Source organism: Morone saxatilis, unplaced genomic scaffold (assembly GCF_004916995.1).
Source record: "Morone saxatilis isolate NCDOM2014 unplaced genomic scaffold, NCSU_SB_2.0 Contig19, whole genome shotgun sequence".
In the NCBI taxonomy this organism is placed as follows: Eukaryota; Metazoa; Chordata; class Actinopteri; family Moronidae; genus Morone; species Morone saxatilis.
Genome location: NW_023339751.1, coordinates 2317476 through 2330752, shown reverse-complemented (window position 1 = coordinate 2330752; position 13277 = coordinate 2317476). Strand labels below are relative to the sequence as shown.

At 41.9% G+C, this 13277-nt stretch overlaps 1 protein-coding gene across 1 annotated transcript in view; it reads left to right on the top strand.

The window, feature by feature from the left end:
- Positions 1-6: 6 nt before the first annotated feature.
- The window catches only part of LOC118329379 (serine/threonine-protein kinase 32C-like), an 85200-nt gene continuing 71929 nt past the window's right edge, over positions 7-13277 (top strand). The window contains exon 1 of the mRNA XM_035663533.1: positions 7-160. Within this exon, the coding sequence (XP_035519426.1) occupies positions 79-160 (82 nt within the window). The 5' untranslated portion in view covers positions 7-78. The remainder of the gene's footprint in view (positions 161-13277) is intronic.

Below are 13277 nucleotides of genomic sequence, written 5' to 3'. Positions count from 1 at the left end.
TGAAGAAGGAGGGGGGGGGGGGTCCAACACAGAGCTGTAGTTTCTCTTCAAGAGGCGAGGAATGCAATCTGAGCATCAATGTTTCACTGGGGCAAGTGGAAGAAGAGGATGGGAGCCAATAGTTCTTCAAAGAGACCAGTTTTCGATGAGAAGGAAGATGGTAAGTGATGGAAAAGTGAGGCGCATGTTCTCTACATAACCCTTATCACAGCTGGGTGGATTCACCTGTGTGTTTCTGTAAAGCCGGGGATGTTGGATGGAGTTGAGCTGGGAAGTTGAGGAAGTTTCTGCCAGATAGGGATTGAAATGTTGAACACTGTTGCTGTTCAGGCTGTTTGGGGGGTGCTGCTGGTGGTAGTGGGTGGGGGGGTTTCCCCTGAAAGATGTTTCCTACTTTTAACAAAGGCTGTTTTTGTGAATCCCTTTTATTGGCCTGCTTTGTGCTCACATACAGGGGATTTACATTTGCTCTCAATGTACATACACAGAATAAGCATCAATAAACCGGAGAGCAAAATCAGTAGGGCTGCACAGTTAGTGGACATATTAACCTAATGTGATCATATGCAAATAGCAGAAGCTAATTTATTTGCTAAAGGTAAAAATAAACATTATAATGAAGGACTGTAGTTCTGCAGAGATTCTCGATCTACAGATTTTAAGGAAGCATGTTTGTTTGATACAGACCCCCAAAAATGTCACATGATGATATTTTTGAAAATTAAATTTGTGATGCTCATATGTATCAATATCCGTCAAAAATAATCACAGTATGATGTGTTTACCACATCGTGCAGCCCTAATGTAGAGAACAACAGTAACATGTGTGGACAGTGAAACTACAGTGCAAAGGATGCTGAAATAAATATTTCTGTGCAGACAGTATATACTAGTGGCTCCCAACCTGGGGTACAGGACCCCCACTCGGGGACGCTAAAGCTTCATGGGTCTGTGTGATTGTTAAAAATTGTAAAGTACATAATAAAGGCAGATCATTGTGTAAAAAGTGCCCTAAACAGGAAATAATCTGCTCAGAATTCATCTAAATGTCTCTTTTACACAAACGTCTTGCAGTTATTGTTTGGGTTCAATGTACAGTTCTGAATATAATATGAAATATACATAAAATAAGTCACTAAATTATAGAAAATTGGCAAAAGGTTGTGAACCACTGGTATATACAATATGCACAGCAAGCATAGATGTGTTTTTAGTGATGATATTTATGTGTACAGACAGTGTTAGAGGCTCTGTGGCGCTAGCGGAGGGCAGGAGGTTGGAGGAGGTCGTGTTTCCGTGGTGTGCACTGATGTTTCCTGCCCCGTTATAAGTCCTGAACGGAGGGGCAGTGATCCTCTCTGCAGTCCCGGCTGTCTGAAAATGAGGGAGGCGTCGGGTAAAACTTCCTGCTAGCAGCTAATCTATCTGTCACTTTTATTATCCGTGGAGCAGAGGCGTTAATAAAAGAAGTAAAGTAACCTTAGATTTGTATTCTCATCACACCCAATAACGCCTACGTAACACTGACAGTGTTTCCACTTCAAATTACGTCCAGATAAAATGAAAGCAGAAAGAGCGTCAGAGTGGAATATCTGCTGCTCGTACTGTGAGGAAATATCAACGCCTGTATGCACTCTTTGAAGTACGCACCATTTGAAGACAGATAGTTAATTGCATAATTAGGACAAGATTAGTGTCATGCATGGAAGTAATGTTAATTCATGATCTCTTGCTGCTACTGTATCGGAAATAAGCCTCTCGGAAGTGCACCCAATAAGCTCGGCACTGAATCTCTGTGATAGACTACAGAAATCCAGTGTTGCAACATCGCCAACGTGCTGGCCAAGTTACAGGCAGAACTTGAGTAAATGAGGTCAGTTCACTGCAGGAATGTGGTCATATGGCCTCTGTGTGTGTGTGTGTGTGTGTGTTTGGTGTGTGTACGTGTTCCTACATAAAAGGATAACCCAATTAAGCTTACAGCCTTTTGTCAATAGCCTTCAAGAAACGCGTGCGGCTCTAATTCAGCCTGGGGAGGGGTTGTTGAGTAGAATAGGAGTGGCCCTACAGCATTAAGTGGTATGTTTTCTCACTCTCTTGCAGCAGTTGGTCAAAACCACGACACACACGCACTGGTTAATGCACTGATTCTCAAACTGGCTGCCTCTAGCGGTAGTCCGAGGAATTAAAACAAAAGTGAATTAGTTCAAAAACATACGTATAATGCTGTCAAAATGCTGCAGATATTCTTAATTTCCTGTAATATGTAGATTCAATATTAGCCATGCACGTAGTGCAGGCATACATCCATGATTAGCTGTGAGCTGAATGGTAAGACAGTCAGCGGAGGTAAGATGAATAGTTTAAAAACACTGCAATCGTGGCTCCGAACGGAAACTATTTAGGAGGAGAAGTGTGGACCAGACCTGGAAGCTCTGTCTGTTATATATACTGTCAGTGGTCATAATGTTGTTACTTGGACAGCCTCATATTTTCTGAGGTGGTACATGGTGCAAAAGGTTGTTCTTGATTTTCCTGGCTCATTTCTGTTCCTATAGCTGCTCTGTGGAGAAACCTTGAGCATCAGGGCTGAACCCTTCAGAGATGGCGTATGTGAAAAGAGAGAGCGAGCCTATCTTTATTATCAGACAGAAGTCCGTTTCCATACCCTCCCATCATCAGTATGAGGCAGCTGTAACTTGTCTGACCTACAAAACACTAACAAGTGCTGCTGTGTTTCAGTTTGTCCACTGTGTCAAGAGTCAGTGCTGTTACATCATACCTGCCTTTGTCACAACCACTGTCATGATGCATAGATTGAGATCCACACTCACTGATCTTTGTAGTAAAGATTTGTTTGATGTAATTATACAATGTAGCTGGGAGGGTGTCCCTTTATGAAACACTGTCCTGCTGCGCACACAGTGAATAGCAGGTATGGAGTAAAGTGGGAGGAGGGTGCATACGCATTGAAAAGAGACAACTGTTAACGTCAGTCTGATCACCTTGAACACTTGTGAAGAGCTGATTCTGCACAGTGTACAGTCTTTGTAAAGCAGCTGCTTCTCTTTTACCCAGTTCATCTTTCAAAGGGCTGCCTTAGCGCTGATAACAGTCTGGGAAAACCACGGTGCACTGCATTGTGGATGCTGACTGACTCGAGATGTCTCTTGCTGCCTGTCAGGTCTCTTAGAAACAGTATCTCTTGGCTTCTTGGAAAACAGCATATGGCCTACATTAGGCAGTAATATTAGAGCAGCGTTTGGCTCAAAAGGCTGCAAACATAATCAGGCGGTCAGGTTGATGTCCAAGCGTAGCTGCCAAAAGGGCTTTTTTGGCAGATAGTTTGATTAGCAAAGGAAGGCTGTGGAATTGATTGAGGTGCACATCCTGCATGTTTCTGCATTGCTTTTCTCACTGAAACTCTTTGACAACAGCATCCAGGGTGAGGAATGAATATAAGTCAGTGGTAGATAAATGGTGGTTAAGCAGGTCTGGTCTGTTAGACACTTGAGCGTGTCTTTTTTCATCATTCATTAAGAGAAGTCTCTTATTATTCTCTTTGGCTGCTTAATCAGTGAACATAGCTCGTTAAATCTCAGATGTGCCGGACTATTTCTAGGATGGGTAGTCGTCACTGCGAGGTTGCGAGGCAACCAGTGTAAGTCACTGCGCCCGGCTAAGAGATAGTTCAGAACATAACCGTTTTTACACCTCAGTTTTTGTACGGATCAAACAAATGGACAGAGCCAGGCAAGCTGTTTCTCCCTGTTTTGAGTATTTCTGCTAAGCTAACTAGCTTGACTTTCTCCTCTAACCCTGTGAATAAAAAAAAAGCAAATACCCAAAATGTTGAATTAGTCCTTTGAAATGAAGCAATGGCTAGTTGAGTGCCTTCTTCACCGGCTGTTATTTATATTTTTCACTATACAAATGAAAGTTTTCCGTTCCTTCGTGCGGCACACAAACACACAGGAAAACATAATTGTGGGATTTAGTGACATCTAGTGGTCAAGTTGCCGATTGCAGCCAACTGAACACCACTGGCGTCTGTAGTTGACGACCTGGGAATGAGAATGGGCTGTGAAGTGTGCAGGAGAAACTATGGTGGCTGCAAACCCTGCAAAAATGGCCTATCTAAAGCCAGACATAGCGGTTCAATATGGTGGAATAAAAACTTCACTCACTTTGATTACTTCTGGTTGGTATTATGCCTGTTTCTTTCAATTTTATGGCCGTAATGATTCATTAATCAGTTGGGCGAATGATCAACACAATAACCAATAAATAAAATCATTAATTGCTGCCCTAATGAGTTTTACTCCACATGTTGTTAACACAGTAGGAGCTGTGTATCGACTGCTTGGTTTAACCATTAGCCAGGCTCTAGACAAAGGAGCACTTCACTCTCTCCAAGTCCTCGTCTGAACTTGGAACAGCACTAGCTTGTCGCTTTTCTAAAAGAGGGCACTTGTTGTGAATGTGCTACAGTATTTCAGGAGAGAGTGCAGAATTGACAAATGCCTTCTTTAATTGAGCATGGGCACGGACTTGGTGTACTTGTTATTTTTGCTCCAAAGGATTTACAAAGCATTCAGAGTGTGCGTGTGATTGTGCACGCAGAAGATGCTGTTAATTGTGTTGTTACATTGTTCTGTGCATGTGATCATCCTTGTTAAGCCAAAGGCAGATTTACACTTCTGTGGACGATAAACTTCTATTCTTTGTGTAGGCGACGTGTGTGTGTGTGTGTGTGTGTGTGACTGCTCTTCCCGTCAAGGATAAGTGTACGAGGCAATGAAAGCAGATTTGGTTGAGGATAAAGATAGATGCAGAGAGAGATGGCTGATTACTTGCATTGAATACTGAGGCTCTCACTTTCTTTCATCTTTGTTACATACTCTCAATTTCTCTCACTCTCTTTATTTAACTCAACTCCACGGCTGCCTGCAGCTACTGGCCTCTTGCCACAGCAGAGGGCCGCCATAATAGGCCTCAGCAGTAACGCAGTCGGCGGGGGAATACTGTCGTGGTCAGATTGCAGCAACATCTGATCGCAGAGCAGAGCCACACTTCAGATTGTTGAGTATTTCCCTTGTAGAAATGTAACACTTGTAATGATCAAATGTATAGTAACAGCTTATTTCCAAAGTACTAAACTGTCATCATTCTCTTAAAAACAAAATGTAGTGTAGGAATCAATGATTTCAGGGAAATATGAAATTGAGTTAGGGGTTTATATTGCAATTATGTTCTATAAATTAAACTACAGGCCTTTTATATGTGGTCTACATAGCGAAATCAGATACTTATCTGGTTTTTGCATGTATAAAATACTGAAACTCTAATGTAACTTAAATCTAAAAAAGAGCTGAAATCTAAGTGACATTTGAAATACAAATTAAGTAGGAATGGTGTTGAAAGGCGTTGGACTTTCCCTTTAAGTGTATGAAGCTGAAGCATCAATTTAAATGTATGCCCTGAGTGAAGTCCCAGTATCAGTTGAAGCTGTGAGTGCTGTCCGATTATTTTCATCTCTTAAAACCAAAAGGCACTGAAGAGCACTCACAGCTTCTCATTTAGTTTAAGTTCAAGTACTGAAAGGAGTTGAAATGTCAAAGTGTAGTTGATAAATTGAGCTGGAACTGGCAGTTGAAGTGTAGTAAGCACTGAAAGCTATCAGAGTAAATAGTGTATCCACCAGGGCTGCACAATTAGCAGCTGAATTCTTTTATTCAGAGATGAAGATCTGAGACTTGAAAGGGTTTGAAGTGTCATTTGAAGTGTAAGCACTGAAAGCAATGAAACTGTCATAGAGAAAGAGATGAAAGCAGTTGAGGTGTTACTTACAGGGCTTTCCTCCTGCTTAGACCCATTTAGCTCACATGTATTAAGATATCAGAGGTATACTTGACAGTTCTCGATAATATTCCACTACAGTTACTACATTTAATAACATAAGTGGTGTTATATTTAACAGCTGCATAGTTGGCCGCTTGTGGCCATAATGACAAACTGCTGGTAAATCAGGTCTGACAGTGTTTTACATCTGACTGACTGCTCCTTCTGCTACTGCTGATAGCTTTGCACAGGCTTTTTTCAGCACAGGTGTCTCTAATACTCACATTCATGATGGCTCCGTTCTATTAAGGTGTCCCACTAAAGGCCTTTGCACACCAAGCCCAAATTTTTCGTCTGAAATTGTGCCACAATTAAAAATAAATAGGACCTCAGGGTGTGTCAACTATGTGCACTGACTGTCCATCGTTAAAGTTTTTGGAACAGGTCAGATTTTTTCGCACCCGTCAAAAGAAACAGGATGAGGACAGCACACTGCGGCGCTGAATGCAAGATGCAGTCAGAGAGTGGCAACAGCCTGCGGAGGAACCTCCAGTGGAGAGAAACAAGTGAGGAAATAAAAAGAGAAGGAACGAGACACATAGCAAGACACAGAGTGTTGTTCTTGACACATTGGACCCACTATTTTCCTTTTTCTTTTTCTGCTTTCAAGTAAGCGGCCCACAAAATCTTCCTCACTGCGCGATGACTCCGTCTCAAATTGTGAATTTCGCAACCGATGGAATAATAAAATGAATCGGGCTCAGTGTTAAAGTTTCTGTGCGTATTGATGTATGACAGATTATTAAATGATATAATACGGACATGTTGTGCAAAGGCCTTAAGCCCTGACAGTGTGACAGCGAGCTAGCATGCACAATACCAGGACAGTGAAACCGCAGCAGCTGAATGTTATCCTGTACAGATAATGTACTTTTTACGAGTATGAGTACTATGTGTAAAATGTGCCAATATCTGTACTTTTATAGCAACTTTTATGAAGAAAATGTGTTCTTTTCATCATTCTCTTGTGATCAAACACATTGCTCTAAATTCTGTGAATATTTTTCTCATAACAATAGCAGCTTCTGATCAACCCATATCAATTTCAGGCTACAATTAACAACTTTGGGTTAGCCCCACAAATTTGTTGCAATACTGTGTAGATGTCACTTTTTCCCAAATGGTTGGTTGTTTTTTTCCCGCTTTGGAACAAATCTCTTCATGAGACACAACACCTTATAAAAGCAGTTGACAATGCCTCTCGTGTACTTTTTGTCCATCTCTCCAGTCTTACGTAAGCTTGTTTGCTTCAGGTGATGTGCAGGTGATGACAGTTGCAGCAGCGCTTAGTGCCAGAGCGAAGGAGTCTTCAAAGAGATGAGCTCAGCTTGATGCTGAGGTGACAACAGAGGGAAGAAAGGTCGCTCTTGCTCAATGAGGTGTCTGTGCCTGTGCCTGTTTCTGTGCGGGGAGGAAGGGATTAGGACAAGGGGGATGCAGTTGAAGTGGGCTGGGTATGGTTGGAGTGTTTGTGTGGATTCTCTTACACCTGCTGATTGTTTTGTCTTTTCTTTACGGCTTTTTTTTGTCACCGCAATTCCACTTTCCTGCCCTCTCCAAAGAGTCTTAGTTTGGAGAGATTTATTGTTGACCATAAATCCGCTCGTCTTTGTCATGGGAAATGAAAGATGGAATTGATAAGAGGTGCATCTATTAAAGCAAACAAAACTGTTACCTGTAGGCAGCCATAGCGGGGTTAGTTCAATATTTGGCCCTCTGGCCTCACAGGTCTTTTATAGAGAAATATATTACTGCTTACCCCCCGCGTTCACTTCATTCCTGCTGCCTTAATTACTGAACTAGATTCATGGCAGAGGGACGAGACGCAGCGCTCTCGCCTAGCCAATTCCTGTGGGGAACCTGAATGAAACTGTAAGTACATTTTCACTGCGCCCGTGCTCAGGCAACCTCGCAGCAAATGAGGAGGATCGGAGGGGATAAAGACTCAGATCGCAAATCACAAAGTCAACACAACTTTCTTGACAGACTGACAGATGTAAACTTTCTGTAGTTTGTAATCCCATTCATTACACAGGGTGTGTGTGTGTGTGTGTGTGTGTGGTATCTGACTGTGTGGGGAGGCCTCTGTGCAGTGTAGTGAGATGAACCCCGAGCTCCTACGTTTAATTCAGCAGCTAGCCCAGACATTATTGCCCATGGAAACCAATTAAAGCCAGTTTCCAGATAATCTCAGCATCCCTGCATTGTTTCTGTGTCGGAATGGTTTTGAACTTTTAAGAATAGTATTCTCACAGGTTGGCTGTGTGTTATATAGGCTTTACCTTTTTGGTGAAGAATACACTGAAATAAAGAAACAGCCCTGATCTATCTAAGTCTGCAACTAACAATTGTTTTCTCGATTGATTGATTGATTTCCCAAAGCTGAAGGCGATGTCTTCAAACGTCTTGTTAAGTTTACTGTCATAGAGGACTAAAGAAAATATTCCCATTTGAGAAGCCGAAATCAGAATTTGGTCATTTTTTCTTTAAAAATGATTCAAATAATCAAAACAGTTGGCAGATTGCATCGTATGTGAGAAGAGGTAAACAGGTTAATCCATTTCTTACACTGTTATTCTTGATTTTTAGGTTTTAGGAAGGTCTAAAAACACACACAACCCTCCAAACTCTTTATATTAAAAGAAAGATAATGTTGACAGACCTGCCGTGCCTGGTTGCAGTGAATAAGCTATGATTGGAGGAGACATTTGGTGGACGGTCAAATTGCATTGATTTATTACGCTGTTGTAATTCTTTCTTCAAAGTAATAAAATTCATAGTAGTAGAGATAGTTTCTTAATGTCAGAAAAGCAATAAAGTTTAATTTACTATTGTAAGATCTTAAATTGCAGCATTTCTGTCTCCCTGATTGCAAAAGTGGCCAAACCTTTAACCTGCTAATGAAATTACAGCGTTTTTCTTTTATGGCCGTCTGTCTTGAGATTTTTTTCAGGAGGCTATTTGTAACTGAGAGAATGAGGTCAGAGGAAGGTGACTCTGCTCGTCACATGACTGCAATGACCGCCCTTTGAAGTCAGAAAAACCACAGCGCCCACCAACACTGTACTTCTTTATGCCAGAGGGGTTGGTCACACGTTTACATGCGCACAAGAAACAAGGTTACAGAAAGAAATCAGGTTAAGGCAGGGAATCATTTAGTGTTTACATCTTAAACCTGTATTTACATGCGGTTGGTCAGTAATCCGATTTCCTCCCAACCCCCCAACCATATTTTATTTTTAACCAGGGCTTTGGATTTAATTATTTTGGACACAAGGTCGCACCACTACAAGTAATAATCTTCCCTTCTGCATCCAGCTACACAAAGCAATACTCCCCTGTCTGAAGTCTCGGTCACGCACAAGTGCTTTTGTACAACGCAGTACGAAACCTGAAAGCAGAAATCTAACCATGGTAACCAGATTTCTCTTAATCTCTTACCCCAATTAAGTACACTCAGTTTTTTCATTTACATGACACTACAGATTATTAGAGACAGCCAGCAGTAACCACACTGCTTATGCGCAAGCAATCACACTGACTCACTGGTGGCACACACACGTCCATATTTTCATTCTTGAGATACTCTACCGAGAATGGCCCCTGAAATGTGACACTATCGCATCTGACGGAGGCTCCTCCTTCCCAGCTGCCCGTTATACCCCGGGGGAGTGTGTATGCAAATAAACCTCCTTCACTCCGCAGATGAGAGATCTATAAAAACAGTCCGCCACTTACAGGTGTCGAAAGAGATGTGTTTCAGTCGATTTCAAAGACTTAGAAAAAAAGGTAACAATAGAGGGGGGTTTGAAAATTGGGTTTGGGCATCAGATGAGCGCACACCTGACTATATACAGCTCTGGTGCTTGTCCTAAATACCTGTGAGGACTAATAGAAGTCAGGTGTATCTGGGCCAGAACACGGTGTGTCCTGCCTGTGCTTCGGAGCTGCTGAGGGGAAAGAAGTAGGCCACAGTGTCCATTTCCTCTCACCTTATACACACACTTAAAGGCAGTGTCATACATGCTTCAGCTCCAGCTCATCTCTTCCGATGGTGGGAGAACTAAGCCGCAGTGTTGACTAAATTAAGCTGTTTTCTTTGTCTTGAGGTGTAATTCCCCTCTTTTGTGTACAGTGATGTGCTGATAATAAAAGTCTTCTTTCTTCTGGTGAATAATACATGCATACAGCATTTGTTTGCATATTAAACATTTCCTGAAAATGATCCTGAATTGGGATCAGAGATGTTATCGTGAATAATTTGTGGTACACCAGCACATACTGCACTTTTGTGTTTTGTGCTTGTGTTCATATAAATACAGCTGGTGTTGGAAGTGAAGATGCATTATTCAGCCCTCAGTGCACTTTTCACCTTTGAGGGGCTGAAAATAAAGAGAGTCGTTTTTAAGAAAATACTCAATACCTGAGCGGTATAGAACTGGACAGCATAAAACTCAATTTACAGTATACCATTACAATGTTTCTCTTCTCTCTGAGACTCTTTGTGACTGCTCTTCCTTATCCCTGTACCACATTCCCTCCCACCACCTACCACCAGGCCCTAAATAGATCCCTCATGCATCCTCTGTGAACAGTCGAAAGGTTACTATGGCAGTTTGGTCAATTTCTTCACCGCAATCTGTGACAGCCCTGTGATTTGTGACGATGCAGAAGGATGGTGGAAGCGGGTACAATTGGGTGTTGAGATACAGTTCTTAATTGGAGGAGCAGGTTTGAAGTGTATCGGAAGCAGGGAGTTTGCCTACATATGTGGTTATTAAAGCCCGACTGATATAGGATTTGTGAGACAGATTCTACATTTAGAGGGGGAAAAATTTGCCAATTACCAAACAGTTTTCATATAAAAGGTAAATTCCTCGTATGTGTAAACCTACCTGCCAATAAAACTTTGGATTCTGATACTTAGTTTCTGTTTGTGATGAGCCTTCGCCATCAGTGTATGAATGTGTGTGAATGGGTGAATTGGGCATGTAGTGTAAAGCGCTTTGAGTGGTCGGAAGAATAGAAAGGCGCTATATAAGTGTAGTCCATTTACCATAATGGTGCATATACACATACTCAATACAGTATTGATATGTTTATTATTATTGGTTGGGCACTAGTGGTTATGCATGAGTCAATGCATGTTCACAGTGTCAACAGCTCTCTCCCCAGACTGGATTCTAGATAGTGACTCAATTAAAAGTACGCATTAAACAGGGAAGATTCAACTAGTGCACGGTAAGATAGAGGATATTGATATTTGTATATTCTATTCACACCTCACCAAAAAGTACCAAAATATCATATCATTAATGAAAAGTGACAGTTTATTGCACATTAAATCTGCTAAATTCTTTGTAACTCAAACGAAATGGAACTAGATTTGCAGGATCAGAGTCAGAATTGGTGTTGATGAACTCTGAGACACTAGGGCTGTAACTAATGAGCATTTTCATGATTGATTCATTTGCAGATCATTTTTTGATTAATCTATTGTTCCTTTGTCTCTTTCCCAGCAAAGAGGGAGCTTGTTTTGAACGTCGACTAGTCCAAACCCCACAGATATTTAATTTACAATTATATAAAGCAGTGCAAAGCAGAAGAATATAGTGCTAGCAAATGGTCGGAATATTTGCATTCATTTTCGACTATTTATTGCAGCTTTATAAGACACCCAACCGTAGTAGCAGTAGCGATGGTGATGAAGCTTTGGCTGTACCTTCAGCTTCAGTGATGATGATGCAGTGGCTGACCTGGTTTCAGGGAGCTGGTCTGGGATTATGACCTTTGAGGAGTCAGGCTGAGCTGTCCAATAAATCCATTGCTTTTTCACTGGAGAAACTGAACACCATGCTGCAAGAGTAACTTACACTAACATTGACTTTCAGCGTAGAAGATCTATATGGATCGTCTGACCCCAGATTTAACAGTAAGCCATAGGTATTTCACCGCAATTCCAGCACGATGCCTCCCCTGTGTTTCATTAATGAGCCAAAACATGATGAATACACAATGTGCCGATGCTGGCCCAGGAGTTGTGAATCACAGTGAATTAATTATGCCAATGCAGGGACTAAGAGATGATGTGACAGCACTGTAACGTAACATAGACGGAGAGAAACGCACACACACACAAAGGGACACATTGCTATGGTAACCTCAGAAGTTTTCACACGGTCCAGATGATGTTTCTTTGTGACAGTGCTGTGCATGCGAGAGTCCCCATGCTGCAGTGCAGAATTATCCTCTGAAGTGTTCTCGTCTTGCTCCCTCTTCGTCTTGACAGCCTTTAGATGTACGATACAGCCTCCCGTAGTGATTTCTCTGCGTGTAGAGGTCCAATTTCACTTCTCCTCTTTCATTCTCAGCGACATGACTCCCTGTTTGTGAAGATTTACTTGACATCTGTGCAGCTTTTTCACACCTCATTGAACTTTACAGTGTGCATACTCGCACATACTGTACACAAAGTTTATGACTGACTTCAAATTGTATTGCCACTGTATTTATGCGTGTACAGTTGTGGCTGTGCATCTTGTGTGAAACTGTAGGCCAAACAGTGGCTGCTACTCTTCCATCTGACTGTTTATTGGACAGCGCAGGAAACATGCAAGTTTAAAGGTGGTTACTTTGTTAACACAAAATTCAGAAAGCAACACTTCTTTCACTAGTGATCTGAGTCCATGTTGGCACAGAGCAAGCAGTTTTCCACACTACAGCAGGACACCAACTGAAGTCGGTGACCTTCCTTGCTGAGGTGTTGGAGGTGTGCAGCCTGTCACCTCTTCATCTAACAGTTCACTGTGGCTGCTCCTTCTTGTTCCATTACACGTCTTACCCTGTAAACGTGTAACCGCAGTAAGTGTGAACCTGTTGTGACGTCCCCCATTGGTTTGTGGTTTGAAGATTAGGGTTTGGCGTTATAGTTGTAATTATGGCAGTCTGTCAGAGCCAGTGGAGGTGACGTAGAGGTGACGTACTGCGAATTGAGGTGCTCTCATTGGCTACACAGTTTCAACTTGTCCGTAGCATGAAAACAACGGTGGCTCACCTGGTCACACACACTCTGTATTCCAGATTAACAGTAAAACATTTTTTGAGAGAAATAGTCAACGCAGTAACAGAATCTGGATCCATACTGATCAGCACTGCCTTAGTTTGACAGTTTGATCTGAGTTTGGTGTGTTGAGCAGGATGGATCACTGAGAATGAGCTGTCAATCAACAAGGTAGCACCGCCGCAAAGCATACCCTGTTTATGGTTTTATACTCTAAATGGGATCCATCATTTACTGGCATCATACAGCAACATCATGCTGTATGGAAGAAGACTGAAACTAGAGACTGAGACCATACACTCATCAGTGAAACTGT